General features: G+C 42.0%; 1 protein-coding gene across 1 annotated transcript in view; it reads right to left on the reverse strand.

Moving 5' to 3' along the window:
• Nucleotides 1-22997, reverse strand: part of DDRGK1 (DDRGK domain containing 1) — a 924827-nt gene that overhangs the window by 267678 nt on the left and 634152 nt on the right. Inside the window, exon 6 of the mRNA XM_044064090.1 lies at nt 22784-22822. Within this exon, the coding sequence (XP_043920025.1) occupies nt 22784-22822 (39 nt within the window). The remainder of the gene's footprint in view (nt 1-22783; nt 22823-22997) is intronic.

Genomic DNA, 22997 nt, shown 5'->3' on the forward strand with positions numbered 1-22997 from the left:
TTGCCAAATTCTGGTAATAACAGCCACACAGGTAAAAACCGCACTCTCCAAAGCTAAGAATACAGCATCCATGGGACCAGACGACATCTCGGGCTGTGTACTACATGAAATACAAAATGAACTGTCACCTCACCTAAGTGTCATGTTTAATCATAGCCTCACCTCAGGCTTCGTGCCCACTGAGTGGCGCACAACTATAGTAATCCCACTCAACAAGGGGGGGTCCACTTTGGATCAAGACATCTGCAACAACTGGAAAGGCCGCAAAAATACCTCACTGAAAGAATCACAGGCCTAAATCAATGCCCTATGCTGACCGTCTAAAAAACCTCCAGCTATACTCTGTCACATATCGTCTACTCAGAGGCAATCTCTGCTTAACATACAAGGCCATGTCAAACCCAGACCTGTTGGACATGCTACACTTAAAGAAATCTCAATCCCTCAGAGCCACATGCTCCAGGGATCTAAACCTTGTCATTACAATGAGCAAAACATGCTGGAGGGATAGGTTCCTGGCCCAGAGACTCCCCAGACTCTGGAATAGACTGCCCATACATGTCAAGCAGAGCGCCTCTTCAAAAGGAACCTTGACGATTGGATGGGAGATAGCAAATTCACCCCGGGGATCACGTCAGTTGCCCTGCTAGACAGGGGTCCAAGGAAGTAAATATTGTGGGAAGAAATAGCCAGGGGGCTAGGCTTGTATAGACCCTAGGACCAATAGTCTAATACCAACCTATAAGCACAGCACATGACCTGTTCACCGTCAAACAGGAGGGAAATGAAGCCTGTAGGAATTAAACCAAGGACTTCAGAATGCAGTCTGTTAGCAGCTCATAAGTAGTAAGGCTACTGTACTTCTTGACTTTGAGATGAACAAGTCTATTATTCAACTACACTTTTTTTTAATAAACCATTGCTGCATGGTACTATCCGCGGTGGTGCAGCGGTAGCGTTGTTGCCTCACAGCAAGAGGTTCTCCTGTTCGATTCTTGGCTGGAGTGCGGGGAGTGCCTTCTGTGTGGAGTTTGCATGTCCTCCCCGCGGTTGGGTGGGCGTTCGAAAGACATGCGTAAATGGGCATGCCTTCATTAAAGGTTGAACGTCAAGCTGGCACCTCAGCGTTCGTCAAAATCTACTGCCAATCATTAGTGGACCGGAGTTCCACTGTGGCGACCCCTAACCGGGAAAAGCCGAAAGACAACAACAACAACATTGCTGCATGGTACTAAACTTACATATACCATAGTTTACAGGCAAAACAGCAGTGTTTTCAAGCACTTTTACTGTATTCAGTTTAATTTTCAGGACTAATGCCTTTTGTCTCTCACCTTTTAACGACATTCCTTTTCAGCCATTGTGGATACAGACTGTTAAAACTCAAATTACTGCTAGCTGCCTCTTTAGAATAAAACAGTATATAACATTCCAGCTTTCTTCATAATGGTAATATCCAAAAAAAATTTGCAATAAGTCATATTTCAAGGTAAAATTTAGAATAAAATAAACCTGATTTATTTCAAGAATTGCGTAGAAGCTGAATAAAAGGGTGGTACAGAGTCTTCTGCAACTACAGAACTTTCTATACTTGATGGAATAGGCCCTGCTGACTGGAATGCTTCCCTGCAGTCTCAATAACCATTAAGAACCTAATCAAATTTGACTGGGATGGCAAGATCTATAGAAAATCTAAGCCCTAGCTTGTTACTTAAACCACTGGAGAAATCCTTGAGTGGGAAACTTTGCTGTATTACCATGTAATAACAGCCTGAAAATAAACACTGTTCTTGGCCATCAGGGGGTAAAGAAAACAAGTTTTCGTCTTTCTTTTGTGAATTTTGTGATGAGATGTGGAATCAGAGACAACAGTGGGAATGTGTACAGGAATCGTGTATGTCACAGTGGAAAGAATGCACCCTTCTTCACAGAAACTCACTGCTTTTATTGTACTGTATATAGTTACTGTGACTTATTATATTCATTCTTCTGTTGACTGTCCATATCCTCTTCAAGCAACAACTTCTCTCTTTTTCTTCTCACTTTCCATTCCTTTTCCCCCTTATGCCTACCACTAGCTATTAACTTTCACCTCTCCTGTTTCTTTTAAGCCTTACACAGTCTCCAAGATCCTCACAGCTATGTTATTCTTTTTTTGATTTTTAGGTGGCACATCTAGCATAAGGAATGGCATTGATTCCCCTCTATCAAGTTTGGATCACTGAAACGCCTTCCCATCTCAACCTATTTCACCCCTGCAAAAGTCAACAAACATTGATGTATGCTATACCTTCTTTTCCAAAAAATATATTTTCTATTCACTGTAATTAGCACACTTCCAAACTAGTACTCCTGCTAGATTTTTACCCTGCTATCTTCCTATAACTTCATGTTGCAGCTGCCCTTTCCTTTCACCTTTTTCTGAGACATTTTAGCTATAGCACTTATGGATTCTGTGATTGTTTTTGTTGCAGTTTAAGCTTCCTGCCAGTCTCTGGTTCATCCCGCTCCATTCACCCTTGCTGTGCTCGGGCTCTCTTTGCTTGCCTACCCTGCCCCCAATTCCCAACCGCTCCCACTACCCCTACTTTTATCTTAACCAAGTCACACCCCTTCCCCTCCAGCAACCAATCACATTCCACAACCCTCCTACTTTCCCTTCTCTGATAATATATTCTGCTCTATACACCAACTCCTTCTTCCTCTTAAGGACACTCTACCCACATTAACCTGAATCCTAAATCTGTATCTCTACTTAGATTTCCACCTATATCTATCCCTAATTTTCACTCCTGTTAAATAACATACCCCCCATACTTACCATAATACAATATCTTCACCAATTTCCTCCTTTTTTAAAATCCATAGACTCCTTTCACCATGTTTACTCTTCCCTCTTCTAACACTTTCTTTCTCAGCTCATCTGCTTCACTCATCCTCATACTCCCATCGACTTTTAATTAGCAAGTGTACTTCCTCCCTTTCTCTCCTCTTACCTCTACTTTATTCCCTACACTACTTCATCACTACACCTCTCCCCACTATAGTCTTCTCCAACTTTAAGCTACCCTTAACTAACACCTCCTCCAGCTTAATCATCATAATGGCACCTATCAGCCACATCCACAACTTAATCTCTCCATGCAATTAGCTTCACCCTCCTCATATTCGTTTAACATCTCTCCAATTGCATCTGCAAAACTACCACACTCCAAAACTCAACATTTTCTCCCACAAACAAAACACTCCATCATCATTATTGTCCCTGATCTCTATAACACTACTCATTTAGGTTACTTTCCATTCAAAACCCTTCAATTAAACACTCAATCCCACATTGCTCTTAGATTTTACAATCTTTTCTCTAAATTCACTATCATCCATATTAGCATCCTCAATCATTTAAAACTTAGCGGGGGCATCCACCCAAACCCAGGCCCTAATCATTTTTCTTCATCTTCCACCACTCCACCATCACTCCTTTCTAAGGATATCTCTACCTAACCCAAAGCCCTCTACCCACCCCAAAGCCTCCAACCTTCTGTAACTCAACATGAACCTAAGAAGTTTAGTCAATAAAGTCCATGATTTCCATGCCACCATATCCCTATATAGTTCTGACATTGCTGTATTAACTGAAACCTGGCTTAAACCAGAAATTCATAATAATGAAATAATCCTGCCAGGCTATAATATACACAGATGTGACCGAAAGACTAAGCAGGGGTTGCTATTACGTTCAAACAAAACTGAAATCTGGAACTTATTAATCCAATCAATCCCCTTGCCACCAATTCTAAAATGCTATGGTCTAAACTCAAAGTTAACTCAAATAAATATATTATAATTGTTGCCATATACATTCCCCCCAGACAGTAATCACAACACAATTGAAGATATCCTTCCCTGGGCTTCACTATCCTTCCGCCAAGAAACTATCATCATGGGTTACCACAACACTGATTGGATATCTTAGAAATCTGTTACCCCTACTAATTTCATTAATTTACATGTTTTTTCTCTCAGATCATTCAGTCCCTCTACTAGAATTGACAAAGTCATGAAAAGAGAATCAATTCTCAGCTGGACACTCAACAACAAACCCTCTCTTGCCTTCCAATCTGTCCATCTCCCTGATGGCATTAATGATCATCTTCCCACCTACTTAATCAGACACCATATTAATCTCGCCAGATAATCCTGCTTCCACCTAGGCCGCAATAAAAAGCATTTTAACTCTCAAACCTTCCTAGCACTTCTTAATCACTAACCGATCCCCACTTAAAACTCTTCCCCCTTGACTCTGCAGTAGAGTGGTTTAGTAACACCTTCCCTGAAGCTCTAAATACACTAGCTCCCTGCAGAATTGCTAGAAATATTAAAACTAAGTTACAAAGCCTGGTCTCGTTGGGTTACCACCAAAGTCCAAGCTAATCCCTTTAGTTACAAACAACTATGTGATAAATCTAAATTACAAATCAAGCTTGATAAGCCTACTTTTCTACCACACAACAAAACTACAATAATTCCAAGAAATTCTGGTCCACTATAAACTTTTTCAACCTAGTAATACATCCTCCCCGTCCCCTCTACATCCTCTACTACTGACAGCATTGTTTCACAATTTTAATTATTTCTCCACTAACTCCATACTTTCACTTACCAACTCATTTAACAATTCTCCATCATCCATGCCTAATTTAGTCAAAAATTCCAATGACTCCTTTTCTTTTAAACCTGCACAAATAACTGCCGTAAAAAAAAATAATTCTCACTAAACTGAAACCTACTACCCTTGCTACTGATGACCTACCTACTGAATTCTTACAAATAACTGCCTCGGCTATTGCACACCTCATAACTATCTTAATTAATTGTTTTATCTCAGAACAGCATTTGCCCACAAGCTGGAAAGTATCTCACATTCCTCCCTTATACAAAGTAGATACCTCCACTGAGTTTTCTAACTACTGACCCATTTCCACCCCCTCCCATTTCTAGAAAAGTGTATCCACATGCAACTATTAAACTGTTATTCAACAATCGCTTATCTAACAGACATGGGTTCTGCTCTCACCGTAGCACAACTGCCCATCTACGCTTTACTAATAACATTAACCACCATAAAAATAATGGACAATCTGTTTCCACCATCTTCTTAGATCTCTCTAAAGCTTTCAACACAGTTCCTCACTAAAAACTCCTTGATGAACTAGCATTTCTACATCTCAGCTCCTCCGCACTAGCCTGGTTTCATAGTTACCTATCCGGCTGTCAGCAAGCTGTCAAATGCCAACAGGAACGCTCTTCACTGTTATCGGTCACCCTTGGGTGTTCCACAAGGTTCTATCCTCTGTCCCCTCCTTTTCAGTATATTTACTAATCAACTTAAGTCTTCAACATACTTAGCCTCTACAGTCCAATATGCAGACGATTCAACTCGGATATGTGTCGCTCCTTCCCTCAAACAACTTGTTTGCTCTACTCAGCAATCCTTCCTACCTGTTGAATCATCTTCTACTGAAACCTTCTAAAACTAAAGTGATGTGGTTTCCTCCCACTAAATCACATGATCATTGTAGCACTTTCCAAATTCACTCATCCAACACCACCTTCATATTAGCTGTATCCCACAAAAAAATTTAGGCAACATTATTGATAATAACCTAAAATTTGATGTTCACCTAGCACAGACCATCAAAAAAAACCTCATATTAGACTAGGTTCTCTTTTCAGAAAGAAAAGTTGTGCAAACTCTTACTATAACCTTAGCTGTCCTTCTCTTCCCTGTTGCAGTATTCATCATATATGGGTATTCTCCTCTTGCTACCCGAACGTCCGGCCAGTATACAAAGGTTTTCAGTCACTGTATGGTGCGTGGGATGTCTGATGTGGCTAGCACAACGTTGGCAATAAAAGTGACATCTGCATGCATCAGCCCTCAGAACTGTAAGCCCCAGTATCAACCAGTCCTAGCAAGGGTACTGCCAGCCCTGTGCCATCCAGAAAGGGAAAGGCTTTACAACAGGAGGGGTAGGTGGGTGGGAAGAAATACTGCAACATGGAAGAGAAGGACATCTATGGTTATGGTAAGATTTTCCAAAACTTTTCTATGGCCTTCTATTCCCATGTTGCAGTATTCATCACATATGGGTGAGTGCCAAAGCTCACTGTGAGGAAGGGAGAGGTGGTCTAGAGGCGGTCTCCAGGAATCCATGAAGGATAGCCCTGGCAAAACCCTCCCTGGCTCTGGAAATATGGTCTAACTTGTAGTGGCTGGTGAAGGTCTGCACTGATGACCAAGTGGCTACTTCAAGAATGGTAGAGGTGTCCAAACCTCTGAAGAAGGCTCCTGAAGGTGGACTGTGCTTTAAGAGTACCCTGCAAGGATTTCCCATGGAAATGGAGCAGAAGGTGATAGTTTTGGAAATCCAGGTTGAAATAGTCTGTTTAGTTACTGGCTTCCCTGGGATGGAAGGAAACAAAGAGCTGGTAAGCCTGTCTGATGGATTTGGTTTTGTGCAGGTAAAATATGAGTTGTCTGTGAACATCCAGGGAATGCAGTACTCTCTCACTGCCCCCCTGTGGGTTAGGGAAGAAGGTAGGAAGGTGAATGGATTGATTTAGGGAAAGATCATTCACTACCTTGGGCACGAAGGAAGGGTTGGATTCTAAGAGTAACCCTGTCAGTGTGGAATACCAAGAAATGTGGAATAGCCATGACAGCTTGCAGCTCTGACACTCTTCTGGCCGAGGTCAAGGCCACGAGTAACAGTTTTCCATGTACAGTGTTTTAGGGAAGCTTTGTCTGCTGGCTCAAAAGGAGGAAGCATACGCTTTTCCAAAACATAGTTGAGGTCCCATAAGGGTGGAGATGGCTTCCTGGGAGGTCTCAGGTGAAGGACCCTATTACAAAATAACTTAGCTGGTAGTCTGGACATTGGGTAGGGGGTTTCCAGAGGGAGACGTGCTGAAATGGCGGACAAGTGGGCTTTAATGGAAGAGTAGGCCAATCCTGTCCGCAACAGTTCACACAGGTAAGACAGAACTAAAGGGGTCTCACTAGCAAGCGGGTCCAACCATCTCGAGACACCATATAAAAAATCTCTTCCACTTAGAAATGTAAGATTTTCTCGTATTTGGTTTCCTAGCCTTCTGCAGGACAGTGAGCACATCCTCATTGTAATGGTGTCTGAAGGGGATCAGAATCCTATCAGCCACAGGGTAAGATGCAGTAACTGCCACTGTGGGTGGATTTGGGATCCCTTGTGTTATGAGAAGGTCCACTCTGAGAGGTAACTTGGTGTGATTGCCCTTGGACTGTTGTAGTACTAGGGGGAACCAATGCTGTCTTGGCCAATAGGGAGTCACCAGCAAGATTTTTGGTCTGTCCTGCTGAATCTTCAGCATGACCTTCTGTACAAGTGGGAAGGGGGGATGCATAGAGAAACTTCCCCTTCCAAGAGTTTGTGAAGGCATCTGTTGCCATTGCCTGAGGGTGTGGAAGCCTGGTGCAGAAGGAAGGAAGTTGCCTGTTGATGGAGGAGGCAAACAGGTCTCTCTGAGGTGTATCCCACCGGTAGACCAGGTACAGGAAAACATCCCTGGTGCAGCATCCATTCATGGTTGTTTGTGATGGAGCTGCAGAGACAGTCTGCCTGAGCATTCTGCAGTGAAGGAATGTAGACCTCTTGCAGGGTAACTCCCTGGGAGTTGGCTAGTTCCCACACTGGGACAGCTAGTCTACAAAGTAAGAAAGATTTGGTTCCCCCCTGTCTGTTGAGATACCACAGCACTGTTGTATTGTCTGTAAAGATATTTAGAGGTCCCTGTTGTAGATAAGTTTGGAAGGCCTGAATGGTCAGGAGAATTGCCCCTTTCTCTGACACTGATGTGTTCTTTTTTGTGTGGCTTTGGCCACAGACCCTGCACTTTCAGATGGTCCAGAGTTGCTCCCAGCCCATGTCTGAGGCATCTGTGTGCATGATCCGTTTGGGTTTGGGTGGTTGGAGGGGAAGGCCTGGGTTGAAGTTCACTTACTTCAACCACCATTGGATTTCTAGTTTGAAGAAGGGCAGGAGGGGAATCCTGTTCTCCAAGGGGTGTGAGTGCTGGGTTCAGACTGAACTTAGATACCACTGCAACTTTATGGAGTCTTGGTAATGGTAATATGGGGTTAGTGGCTGCCATGTAGCCCAGGAGCCTGAGATACTACCTTGCAGTCAATTCTGTTGTCTGACGGACCATTAGTAGGTGTTCCACCAAGCTTTTCACCTTTTGTTGGAGAAGGTAGACCCTCATGATGTCTGTGCGAATCCTGCACCCTCAAGAAGACCATGTCTTGAGAAGGTTCCAGTTGGGATTTTGGGAAGTTTATCTAAAATCCTAGGGACTGTAGGAGGGAAGAGGCAAGAAATGTGTGTTGCTGGAGGGTCTCCTTGTAGTCTGCCTGTACAAGCAGGTCATCCAGATAGGGAAATATCTGGATTCCTTTTGTTCTGCAGAAGGCAATAACTGGAGCCAGGCATTTGGTGAATACCCTGGGTGCAGCTGAGAGCTCAAAGGGCAAGGCAGATAATAAGTGAGAAGGGCACATGGAAATCCTCAGGTATTTCCTGAAACTGGGCTTGATGGGGGTATGAAGATAGGCATCCTTTATATCTAAGGTGGTCATGAATCCTTGGGGAAGTAGTAGTGGGAAAAGAGCTGGTAAGGTCAACATCCTGAAGGTAGGAAGGTGAATGAAGAGGTTGAACAGAGAGAGATTCAGGATTCGTCTCCAAGGACCATCTTTTCTTGGGACTTGGAAAATCCTGGAGTAGAAATCTCTATGTTTTGCAGCCAGTGGCACTAATTCAATGGTGCCTTGGTCCAGCAGTGTTTGTAGTACTGGCTGCAGTAAGTGTATCTGTTGTTTTGGAGGTTGTGGTATAACCTTTCATTTTGAGGACATAAGCCAGATCATGAAGTACCCTTTTTGGATGACTGAAAGGACCCATTTATCTGATGTGATGGACACACAGGAAGACCGTAAGAGAGACAAACTGACAGAGGGAGAGAAGGAGGGGGTGGGGGTTTCAGAGATGGCAGGTAGTCAAATACTACCTGCCCTATCTTGAAAGGGTGGCCTCTGGTGAGAAGAGGGGGAAGCTCTAAGCAGGATGGGGTCGCTTTCTGGCGGTTTTCTTGACCTAGTGGGAGCAGCAGGGTGAGAGTGCTTTCGAATAAACTGAGTTTTAGCTGGGCAGCTCCTCTGGAATTTAGGGATGGGGAGACTAGCAGGTGTTTTAAATCCTGCATCTCCTTCCACTTTTGGTGTAGTGACTTAAATAAATCATAGGCTCATAGAGTGGTACTAGGCTATCAGCCCTAGGGCCTATACAAGCCTAGCCATAACAATTCCCTGGCTATTTCTTCCCACACTATTTACTTCCCTGGACCCCTGTCTAGCAGGGAACTGACATGATTCACTAGGGTGAATTTCCTTTCTCACATCCAATCGTCAAGGTTCCTTTTGAAGAGGGCCAAAGAGGCACTCTGCTTGACATGTATGGGCAATCTATTCCAGAGTCTGGGGAGTCTCTGGGTCAGGAACCTATCCCCCCAGCATGTTTTGTTTATTGTGATGACAAGGTTTAGATCCCTGGAGCGTGTGGCTTTGTGGGATTGGGATTTCTTTAAGTGTAGCATATCCAACAGCTCTGGGTTTGACGTGGCCTTGTACGTTAAGCAGAGATCGCCTCTGAGTAGACGATATGTGACAGAGTATAGCTGGAGTTTAAGGCGGTCAACGTAGGGCATCTGCTTTAGGCCTGTGATTCTTTTAGTGAGGTATTTCTGTGGCCTTTCCAGTTGTTGCAGATGTCTTGAGAGGTACATACCAAACGGGGCGTTGTATTCTATAATGGGTCTAATGAGGGATGAGTACAGTGGGACAATGACCTCCTTTCTTCTGGATGAAAAGCCCTTAGTGATGAGGTGTGCCACATAGAAGGATTTCCTGACTGTTGTGGCAATGTGGTTATCGAAGGTGAGACCACTGTCCACCTGTGTCCCCAAGTCTCTTATCACACTTTTGGTGTTTAGTGTACTGTCACCTATATGGTAATTCACAGATGCATGTTTTTTCCCAAAGGGGATAACTATACATTTCTTGGCATTGAGCTTGAGCCCATGGCTTTGGCACCAAGCATCTGTTTCTGTACAGCCCTTTTGTAGAGTATCCAAATAATTTGGGGATTCAATAATGGCTCCCAGTTTGCAGTCATCTGCGAACTTTGTTAGCCAGAGTCCCTTAGTGTTGGCCTGTACTTCAGAGAAGTAGATGCCAAACAAGAGCGGCCCCAGGACTGAACCCTGAGGTACTCCACTTGTCTGGAGCTGGATTTGGAGTCTTCCCTTCAGCCACTTTATTCCCGAACAAAGCTGCGTTGTCCAGAGGGGCATCAATTGGCTTTGCTCTAAAGTCATCTGGAATGGGCTGGAGACGTAACCATAAATCTCTTCTCAAGGCAGATGCTGATGCTGCTGACCTAGCTGAGGCTTCAGCAGCATCATAACTGCACTTTACAGAGTGTCCGGTGACTTGGGAGGTGAGAGCCAGAAGGGAAGACGGTGAAGCTTTGGTAGCAAAATCTGGTGCATCAGACAATTCGGAGGTTTCCTCCAGGAGAGAGAAGGCACGTTTAGCTATGTGTGTCTGGTAGCTTGTAGCCCTGAAGGCCAGAGTAGCAGACGTGTACATTTTCTTAACCAGACACTCCATGGTTTTGCTGTCTTTGTCAGCAGGGAGAATGGTGTTGGTAAGCAATAGTTTAGATGCTTTATCTGTGGCTATGTAAATTGTGGCAGGGTCTGCTAGAGGACATTTATGATACTTGGCAGTTTCAGGGACTTTATAAAATCTATCAGGCCTGCATGGAGCAGGGGGTTGTGAACAGGGGTTCAAGGATGCTGAAGAGAAGGCATCCAGGAAGGCAGGCAAAATTGGAGGCACAGCAGTAGGGGTTGGGGAAGCCATAGGTTCATAGGTTGGTACTAGGCTATCAGCCCTAGGGCCTATACAAGCCTAGCCATAACAATTCCCTGGCTATTTCTTCCCACATTATTTACTTTCCTGGACCCCTGTCTAGCAGGGCGACTGACATCACTCCCTGGGGTGAATTTCCTTTCTCCCATCCAATCGTCAAGGTTCCTTTTGAAGAGGTCCAAAGAGGCACTCTGCTTGACATGTATGGGCAATCTATTCCAGAGTCTGGGGAGTCTCTGGGTCAGGAACCTATCCCTCCAGCATGTTTTGTTTATTGTGATGACAAGATTTAGATCACTGGAGCGTGTAGCTCTGAGGGATTGGGATTTCTTTAAGTGTAGCATGTCCAACAGCTCTGGGTTTGACATGGCCTTGTATGTTAAGCACAGATCGCCTCTGAGTAGACGATATGCGACAGAGTATAGCTGGAGTTTTTTAAGGCGGTCAGCGTAGGGCATCTGCTTTAGGCCTGTGATTCTTTTAGTGAGAAAAAACAGCCATGCAGGTTTTGAACCCAGGACCCTATACACCATAGTCCTAGTAGTTATCCACCAAGCCATCACAGCAGTACCCATCTGAATGAGGTCATAACACCTTTTCTGAACCTCAGTCATTTCAGAAGATTCCCACTTAAAATGTTCTTTCATCTTGGCAATGGTTTCCCCAAAGGTCAAATCCTCAGCTGGGGAGTCAGGGTCAACAGATTTTTCCTCTGGGGAGCCATACCGCAAGGGAGAAGGGAGAAGGAAGCTGAGAGGTATAGCAGAGTGACTCCTTAGATGAAGAATCAGAAAAATCCTCTTCTTCCCTCGTGGATGGGTCAGATGTTTGAGGCCTTGGGCTCAGAGTAGGAGGAGGCATAGTAGAAGTCCCTGTAGTGGAAGGCTGTAAGGCCATGAAGGCATTAAACAAACTTTGGCTGAAGGCCTGCCAATCATGCATACTTTCAGGGGAAGAAGAGATGTGCTTTCTTTTTTCCTTTCTCTTGAGAGGCCTGGCAGGCATCTGAAAGGAGGAAGGCCTGAAATCAGGTAACAGTAAGGAACTGGAGGGATCCAAAGGACCTACCAGAATCACTGCCCCCCCCCCCGGTGTCAGAGACCAACATTGGTAAAGCCTCAACAGATATGCCCTCCAGGCGGGATTGTGCAGCTTCCATGGAGGTACCCACTAAATCTGAAGCAGTGGAGCCTGGATCCTGTACGAGGCCGATGTTGACAGTCAACATCAGGCCACAGGCTGAGGGTTGCACAAAGGAGGCGCAGCTGTAGAGGTTGGCCTGGTAGTCTTGGCCTTTTTTTGGCAGTTCAGCGGATACGCCAGTGGAACCCTCCATACCTAAGGCTATTTGCTTTAGTCGTTGATTTTCTAGGTAGAGATTGAGCGCATGCAGACAGCTGCGCAAGGCTTTCGGCACAAATGCCTGACAAATGGAGCAGGCCTTGTAGTCATGCGACTGACCTAAACAGAAGAGACACTGATCGTGGGCGTCCTTGTAGGGTATCTGACAGCCGCACTTACACTTGCCCTTTCTGAATGACATGAACAGGCATTAAATAAAATAAAATGACTGAAAGGTTCCCCAAAGGGGCACTTGTTTGATTTCTTGTAATCAGATGGCTGGGATGGCAGGAACACCTGATGTTCGACTGGCGGCTGAGAAGTTCTGAGGGCTGGTGTGTGCAGACATCACTTTTATGGCCCACATTGTGCTAGCCACATCAGACGTCCCACGCACCATACAGTGACTGAAAACCTTTGTATACTGGCCAGATGTTCAGGCAGCAAGTGGAGAAAACTCATAAGTGATGAGCACTGCAACATGGGAATAGAAGGATATTTTAAGCCTTTCCTTACAAATACCACAAGACAAGACACGGCCATAACACATTCTCTCTCTTTACTCCTATATGCATCCCCATCTTTACAAACCTAAGACAAGTCTAACAAAACTGGAGACCTGTTGCAATAAAACTACCAGATTTGCCACCAACTCTTCACTCTGAACACATCACTGGTCTGCCTTACAGCAACTGCATTGGCTTCAATTACGCCACCAACATATACTCAACTCTCTTTTGCACATCAAACTCAAATACCATCTTGCCCCTCGTCTCATGCTTCAACCCTACAATAAGAAGAACCTCCAGTCTTCCTCCAAATCTCTCCTACAGGTCACTAAATCCCTCAGTAGAGCTGGTTACTCTGTCTATTCAAACTATATTGCAAAAAAAAATGAATTCTGTCCTACAGACCATTTTAACTACAACCAACATTTCTCATTTCAAAAAAATACTGAAAGATTACCTAGGCAGCAACTAGATTTTTTATGTTCTAGTACTGGCTGACAACTTCTTCTGACGCTTTACATTTCTTCCTGACTTTGCCCACTACCTCAGCTTCCTTTTCACTTTTTCTCCCCTTTACATGCCCTGGATCTTTCTTATTGATTCTTATTCCCTTCTTCTCACTCCCTCCCATTTCCTTCTGTTTCTTTAGCTTTCTTCTATCGTCACTATCACCTCTATCCCCCAACTCTTCTCACTTCTCTTATTAATCCTACTTCTCTGTCTACTTTTTATCCCCTCTAGGAAGCTATTTATTCTACCTTTCTCTATACTTTTTATCCTCTATAGCTTGTCTCCCTTTCCTATTTATTCTACTTCTCTGTCTCCTTTTTCTCCTCTAGATTTACCCCTTTTCTCAGAATCCTAAATGTCACATACAACAGGCAATGTATTCTTATACTTCATTCATACAGGTGATTTATCATTTACATGTTGAACTAATCTATACAGTTTATACTTTTCTCTGGCTCTACACTTTATACCCCCAGCCTCTGACAAATATATGGCACAAAAACAAATCTCTGTATAAAAAGTTTGTTATTTTTACTCTATAATTTCTGTCTCTTGCAAATACTCTTTTGTTATTGTCTTTCATGCACTGGGTTTCTTTATAAAACCTTCTACATTTTGTTCTTGGTTAACCTTTTGTCTTTGTGAAATTCTCTAAAAGTTGTTTACTCATCAAGCATTGTTCTTTGTAAATGTTCTTTTTAACAGTTATTGTACTTTTCCTGGAGATTTTCTTCCTGGGCCTCCGCTGAAAATCCGCTGAAAATGGGCCATCACCCAGTCAGACTATCCAGGTAAACAAAAGTAAATAATAAACACCATTATCATATTCTCCTTATGATGAATTAAGAGTATGAGAAGGGCCACATTTTCCTGAACAAAAACATATCACAGTGATCGGATTCTGGTACACCATGACCAGGCACAACATATGAATCTGTAGTTTGAAGACAGGAGAGTGGACATGGCCCAACAATCCACCAGCTCATTTACTTCCCAAGGATGATGCGGATATTCTGGTATATAACCCACTGCCAGATGGGCACCGCCTGACTGCACAGGGATGACCTTGAGTCCTCTTGCTCAAGTATCACATGGTGGAACGGTCGTCAGATTGGAGAAGAATGTACACAGGAAGCAACGCCGTCTCCCTAGGAAGAAGCTCTTGATTCCAACAGCCTGATATAGACTCCCCACTGGGGGGGGGGTGCAGCACATTCCCTCTACCATGTGGGAGCCTAGAAGACTCCTCTAGCCTTCTACTGAAGCACCTACAATGAGAATCAGTGGCAGATTCAACTGCAGAAAAGAAAACCCCACCATGAGGTTGGTGCAGATTCTCCATCCTGCCAAGTCTAGGTGAAAAGTTCTATGAGCACATAGTGACTCTGAAGAAAATGATACCTTGTATTCCAATACATCAGCTTCCTTAGGTGTGCAGACCTTACCATAATACTTTTGTCAGCTATTAAGTTTCAGGAAGCACAGCACATTCTGAACTGATACCACGTGCTACATCCTCATCCAGGAGGCTAAGGCCATGACCTCGTGTCCTCTCCAAGAAAATTAGCAACGTGTACTGGAAAACATCCAAAAAATGAACGTCTACTGGAAAACATCCAAACTGCATGCCAATTAAGGCCATCCCATGACCAGAAATCAGAGAGAACATACATCAATTTATGGTGAACTCCAAAGACTAAAACCGTGTATGCATTTACTGCTGTGAAGGTTTAAGATTGTCCCTTGAGCTACTTAAGAGCTACTTATCCTACAAGGGAGAATATGAAGATCTTTCCCTGCAAAGCTTTGGTCAACATGGACACAGCCATGGTAAAAAACTATGGTACATTAGAAATTCCCAAGTGCCAACAGTTTACACTAAAAGGGATGCCCATCTAGAGCAAACCAGAGGAATTTTCTGTGTAGACCCTAAATTCTGATGTGCCAAAATGTGTCCATAATATCCAAGGACACCATAAAAGCACTTTGCAAGAGCAATGGCATGAGTCCCTGCAGGAGTTTATCCAATGCTGAGCACAAGGGATATGCTGGTTGAGGTCCAGAATGGAAAATAATGCAGTCATCCCTTTCAGGACTAGAAAAATGCTGAAAGTAAAGCCCAAACATTCTTCTGAGAACAAGCTATTCTCTTGTCTATTGTCCCTCTTAAATGCAGTGTGCAAGTGTTCCAAGAGTTCCAGTAAAAAAAAAAACGAATCCACCAGGAAAGCTCTTTCTGGGGGCAGGACCCGCGAGTTCTAGATGTGGACAGGAATGACCATGATTAGCACACATTAGTTCTTTGTAAGGATTCCCACAATGAGGCAAACTTAGAGAACTATTCTCTCCTTACAAACAGTTTCATATCAGAGAGTGAGGACTGGAGCAGAGCAAGCAGTGGGTCATCCTCTTGAGTGACCAAGTCTGCAATGAGAGGTGGCAAGAATGCGTGATGATACGCAGGACACTGCAGAGAGGAAGGAGGCGTCTACCCCTCTGAGTTTTGCTAGGTTTAGAACAGTAGAAAGAAGTGGGAAACGAAGAAAAGGAAAAAGCCCTTCATAGAGGTTAGGACTGCTTCCTACGCATTAGATCATTGACCAAGTCCTCATCAGGCTGCCTGAAATCCTTTTCTCCCAAAAAAGGAGGTGGCCAAGACTTTGCTCAATGGCTTGTAGTCACACATGTGAGGCTATGACCCTAGCTAATGCACCTCCACAAGCCAGTGCACAAGCAGACTCTGGAAGGCACTCAAGCTTATTCACAGCCTTTATAAGTCAGACCAGATTTCAGACTGCTGACATGAACAGTTTCAGACACTAAGCACCAACAAGACAAATGAGGAAAATTACTATCATACCAATACAGAGATTAAAACTCTATCACATGGCAAAATGGCAAACTATTGTACTCGCTGGCACCTATGGCAGACTAAAGAGCTGTCACTTGAAATCAGTACTACATTTTGTTGTTTGCTCTACCCACTGATGCAGAAACATGTAGTGGATTTCCACCTTCTTCCTGACTCAAACTCCCACTACCATACATCTGTTTGCTGTCCAGCTCTTAAGATGCAAGCCCAGGTGAAGGACTGACCTGACTGGCATTCTGCAACCAGGAACAATTGGGAGAGGCAGTTCTGCCTGCTGCTCTGCAAGGGAGATGCTCTATCCCAGTCTCTGCTAAATCAATGATCGGTGACATAAAAGAGACCACTCCATAAGATCACACTGGCTGACCACATGCACTGAATCATTAAACAGATTATTTGGGTTCAAGAAACCATGGGATGTACCTCCTCTCCCAGGGATGCAGGTTCAAGTCCTTGCTAGTGGAGGATGAGACAAGCACATGCAGGGACTTGGGGAGGCAGGGCTGTTGAACACTATGCTTATCTTCTGGGCAGTCTAAGCCTCAAACTACTCTTCAGATGCTTGGCTTTTTGGCAATCTGACCTGAACTTGGTGCTAGGTGAAAGACACTCCTGACAGTCTACTCACAAGGTTCTCACAAAGCCATAAAGACCAAAAGCTTTCCTCTATGATGTTCTAGAGTAGAAGGATTAAAGCACCAACATCTGTAGCAGTTATACTTGTTATGCCCTTCCCAGAGGCAAAACGAGGAAAGGAAATGGTATGAATCCTGCCAGGTAATCCAGTGGCCATGGACACTTTGTGGTGTACCGATGTTAATGCATGTAAAAGCAAGAACAGGACAAGGACTGCAAACTATGTAATCAAAAATAAAATGTTGGGTTTGGGGAATATGTACATTTATGTATTTGGTGCACTACATCCCACTGTGCATCAGAAGAGGTGCACAAACATTCTCAGATATGTGACAACCCAAGTTATTTGCCAAATGATGACAGACACAGAAGAAGAACCAAACAATGGCCCATCAAGGTGGCCTTGCAGTGGCAGACTGTGTGATTTCTTATCCTTCAGAAAGTAATGGAGATGTAGTTTCAACATTCATTAACAACTTGATTTAAGTTTCTTAGGCTTGTTTTAATGCATATTATATTATAAAATGGCTACGCATATTCTAGACACCTGCAATAAGGAGACAGTACTACACTAACGATACTACATATCATTGGTATGTTCCACAAAAAAATGATTACTCTCTGAATTGAGACAATGTATAACAGTAAGCAATGCAGCTGTGTATTACTGTAGGGCAAATCATATTGCTCAGGTTCATGCTTGGATCTGTTCCAGAACTAGTTATCACACCATAAATTAAACAATACCACACCTTACTGAGTATGTATCAAAGAGTTTTATGAGGAAATGACAGATATCATGGACTCTGGAAGAGTGAAAAAAGGAGTGCTAGACAATTAAACTGTCAGGATATGTGCTTTAACAATTAGAAAGTATAAGGCAGTTGGGAATTTATACTGATCAAACATACAATTGGTTGAGATTCAGTCCATCTTACATGACTAATCGCGTCCTGAACCATCAAAAAGCTCTGCAACTAAAACAATAATTTTGACCTTTACATCTCTAAATATATCAGCTATAAGACCACAGCAACAGTAGGGTAAAGGAAAACATATCTTAGCCCACTCTTCTGCAGCTTCACTTAATGTAATGTGATTGGCTGCATTTCAGATGGCACATTACACTGCACAGTGTGCTGACCAGCTGAAAATATGATCACCTATAGGGAACATAGCATTTGGAAACAGTGGCATCACAGTACACATTGGTTAAATTTGTTTCTCTATCAGGCCGATTAGTCTTCAATTCCACTGGTTAATATTCAACTAAAATTATTGGATGCATCAGTTGACACAAACTCTTATTATGCAACCATCCACTTTCAATACCCGCTTTACAAAGTCTGAAGTCACCAGGAGCTAAAGTCTATCCTGGTAAGCAAGAAGTGTGAGGCAGGAAACAATACTAGGTGGAAAAATACTCCACCAGATGACACAGATTACACAGCACATACACCTATGTTTGATTTAGGCTTTGCTGATTTACCTATCTGGGTGCCTTGGTATGTGGGAAGAAACAGACTCAGAAAACACTCGGTGGAAATGCTGACTATATAATGGAGCTCCTGCAGAGAACCAAACCAGGAAAAACAAGCATTGAGAGTTAAAAATACTATTAAACCACTGTGTTGGGTTACCTCTTATTAAGTTAATGCATAATAAATGCCTGCATGTGTACTATTAATTCTGTTATCACTAAATTAACAGAATCTATAAGCAGGCCAGACAGCCTGGGACAGGAAAGTACCCGTGGCAGGAAAGACTTCTGTAACCTGTCTGCCCAACGGATGATATGAAAACTTCTAACATGCTGCAAAACTTAAATAAGCTCTTATAATTTGTATGAGAACACATGGATGCCAGGTGTGGCAAGTTACTGCATGTGACATTACACTCCTGCGGTACCATCCTTTGGAATAAAATATTAAAGTGAGGTTTGTATGTCTGAAATGGTGGTGATATGGTAGCTGATAAAGAAACTCTGAAAGATGAGCAGCAGAATTTCTCAGTGTCCTAGGGAAACTAGCTCAGTCAACAGTAATACAACCTCAAGTCTGAGAGAGAGAACATTGTCACCCCAGAGGAATCTACTTGGCAATGAGAAAAAGACTTGTACAACAGGTGAAATCTTAATTTCATCTGTGTAGTGTTAGGTGTGTATACACCCATACATAGGCAAATGCAATGAGCTTTACTATGATCTGTGTAAAAAGATGCATTTGTGGCCAAAATACAGACAAAAAAGATTTTCCCCCAGACAGCTCCATTTTGTCCTACATAATCTTAAGTGATATCCCTCCTTCCTCCCCAGTAGACACAGGGGTGATTTTATGGACTGTCTGTTCACAAAGTTCAACTGACTGCACAGACAAAAAGAGCATAAACAGATGCAATATAAGAGAGAAATAAACAAACAAAAAAATAATAATACCCTTAAAGCATAACAATTTCAGAATTCCACCAGCAAAATTAATAAAAGATCAAAAGATGTTAGTAACATGCAACAAACTTATGAAACGGCCAATATCACACACAGAAGTGAACACAGGAAATGTAAAATATTGCCATACAGGAAAGGTGTTTATAAGCATTTCTTTTCTGACCTGCCACTGTACATTTAATGCATAATGCCCCCAACTATCAACAAATTTTGCTTTTTATATAATTTGTCACATACTTTATACAGGACAAAAATCGGTAGCCATAAAAATAATTGCCATGTATTCAAAACGTAAACAAATTAGGAAATGAAGGTCAGCAATAAAAAAGAGACAGAGAAAAATATCGCATTTAGCACTCTGTTTTATTTTTGGGCAACTAATGTTAGCTACTCTGCTTAATGTGTTAGTGAATGTAATTTTATATAAGAGCTAAACATTTTTATTTGCCAAAGACTGCGACACAACTAAAGCAATCTGAATATAAAAAAAATTGCCACAGTACTATATCAGCTTTGTAAATGCTACACTAAGGGAGCACATATGCTCTCTGTGTGTATCATTAGGCATTAAGGGATGTGCATGTAACACACATTACCACATGCCCAAAGGAAAAGTGCCTTATAATATCTAGGCATTAGGCCTGTAGTAATATCTGTACAATGCATACCCAGGCTGCCTTACTGCACTTATAAAATGGATATCTGCATTTTACTTGGTCATTTTTTTGTTTTCTAGTTTATGTATGAAAATCATATGTTCTGCAGTGTAATTTAATATAAAATATTTCCTCTAGCCATTTTAACTAAATTGCTGTGTGGGGGTTATGCCTTTTACTCTGGAATTCTGGCATGAAATTTTCAGGGCAGTCATTTTAGGGGCCCTTCTATTAAGCTGGTATGTGCCACTGTGAAACTGTCTTATAAATGTTGCATGTAGTCTTTTTCATAAACTGCATTTTTAGACCTAACCTGCACATATTCAGTGCACACATCAGGCAGTAGTGGTCTTTAAGCTCAAAATATTAATTGCTGGCAGAGTTATACGCATTAATGTTTAAAAATATTTTTTTTCATGTCTTATCAGCTTCAATTTTAACTGATAGTTTATAATCATGTACAACAATGTGGAATTATGGCTTGAAATTTTCAGGGTAGTCATTTTATGGAACCAGCAAAGCACTTGTACATTGTTGCAAAATTCCTTTGTAAATGTTGTCTCGCAGTTAGTTTCATAAATTGAATTTTGGATCCAAGTTGCAGAAATTCAGTGCCATAGCCGAGATGTCAGTGTTCCAGGTCATATAAAGTGTGATGCCCATTTTAAATATCTTTGCAGGGTTACATACTAAGTGGAACTCTGTATGAAATTCTCAAGGCACTCATTTTAGAGATCCTTATGTCTGAACTCCTGAGTGATGGTGCACAATTTAATTTTAAATATTTTACAGTTTTTGCAAACTGGGCTTTGCACAAAATTGTACTAATACAGTGTGATAGTACATGTGGTGGTGATCCATGCGTACTACATTCATTACTTTTGGTAGAATTAAAGGCATTTATTAAAATAATCCATTCTCCTATGCTTGGTCTGTTATGTAGGGAGACATAATTCTTGCTCATTTTTAGTGGATTTTTTTGTTTTTCTTGACTACGTTTTTTCAATTACTGAAGATATTTACTTTTTTTTGTTGTTGTTTCTTAAAATGTGTGGAAGTTGACTGCAGATTCTTCTTCCACTGCAGGTTGGACTTACTGACAACAGAAGTAATGGCTGCCATTGACACTGACACATTGTGAAGACTATTAAAAAGACATGATCTATGACCAATTCTGAAGTCTAGGTAGCCTGCAAGTTTTCTTCCCTGCTTGTGTATGTGTGTTTACGTATATGTATACATGTATAAATACATATACACTTCTGTGCGACACATAATTACATTCATTTATTTAATTTCATGTTACATTTTGGTTTTGAGCATGTCAATCTCTATTATTCACCTTTATTTACATACATTAAGTACATGCTATGTTCTGATTTGCACTCTATAAATGAATTTAAAAGACTAGAAGAAATGTTGCTAATGACACACATCATGAGCAATTTACATAGCAACACAAACTATTTGTCAAGGGGTTTGAGAAGAAAGGAATACAAGCTGCAAGATAAATGTCTACTTGGAAGAATATTTATGTGAACACTGCTTCAGCAATTATTGCTGGTGAAGTGTCACCTGAAATGAAATTAAAGTAGTTTTAGACAGAGTAAGCAGGGATTTACTTAAAACAAAGACATGTCAGTCAGAAATGCCACATACGAAGGCTAGAAGTTGGAAGGGTTTTCATTAACATGAATAAGTAAAGGGCAGCAACAACTCCTGAACTGAATGGGAAGAGGCAGTATACAGGACTACCCCCCCCCCCCCCCACACACACACACACACCAGCACCATTGGCACAGCAGCTCACTTATACACTCTTTTGGAAAGCAGAGGAGCTACAAGCAAATGTACATTGTATTCTATATTTTAATACATTTGTTAGCTAGGCCAGCTCAGTGGACATAAGTATCCATTTTCAGGGCTGACCCATGACCACTATCTGGTTAACCAACTTACACAGAGAGACAGAGTAGGCAAATTATTACAAGAAACTGCTCTTTGACAACTCAGAATTTAAATCATCTGTCCTGACAGTCTACACTTCAAAATGTTTTAAAAGTTTAGTATAAGGGGTAAACAACAGTAGATGCATTATGTCCAGAACAAAGAGCACTTCCATATTCAAGATGAGAAAAGGCAATGACAAAACCTGGGTGTAGGTCTGCCCCCCCACACACACACACAAAACACTTAAGTAGGACACATGACCCAGTACACGTCTCTTTTACTAAGTCTCATAAACCGAACCTTGCTAACAGCACAAATTACACCACCTAGTACAGCTGTAAGTGACCCTGGTACATTCCAGCACACAAATTCAAGTACGTCTTACTCCGCTTGTATCAATTTTTTTGTCAAACTAGGAAAGTGATTTATCATTTCTGTTCTGTTCAGGTACTCACCTAGGCAAGACCTGTGTGAGCTGAAGTCTTGGTTAGTTTCTAAAAAATAACTCTACACAGCATGACTGCTCTAACTGCACTTTTCATACACACATTGTAAGAACTATACTTATTTCCTGTACTTCCTCTTTGTACTTATACACATCTTCAAAAATAGAATAAAAATCTTGTTAGATGAGTTTCAAAACCATTTATGCAAACCTCAAGACCACGACTGAACTGTTAATGCTAGTCCACACGTTTCTTATGAAGTGCCACTGTACCAGTGAAAAGGTACACTGTGTACAACTGACGGAATCATACATGTTAATTCCAGAGTTTAAACATTTGTTCAAACAAGGGATTACGTGCTGAGCAAAAAGAAAAAGTAATAACCACTTACTTTGATGTAGTCAATAAATTCTTGTAAAAGGTTGCGAGACTGTAAAAGGCAAAAAAGGAATGACAGACATTAACAGTAATATGGTCAGATGTGTTCAGACAGCATATGTTCATCTAAAAAATAACTAAATAAATCATTAGTTAAATCCATTGCAAACTCCAAGTCTCTGTTCAGAGCTTTTTTTTTCCTGAAAGTCTGTTTTCTGATAAATACA

The sequence above is a fragment of the Protopterus annectens genome, chromosome 2.part2 (assembly GCF_019279795.1).
Source record: "Protopterus annectens isolate FY-2018-M chromosome 2.part2, PAN1.0, whole genome shotgun sequence".
In the NCBI taxonomy this organism is placed as follows: domain Eukaryota; kingdom Metazoa; phylum Chordata; order Ceratodontiformes; family Protopteridae; genus Protopterus; species Protopterus annectens.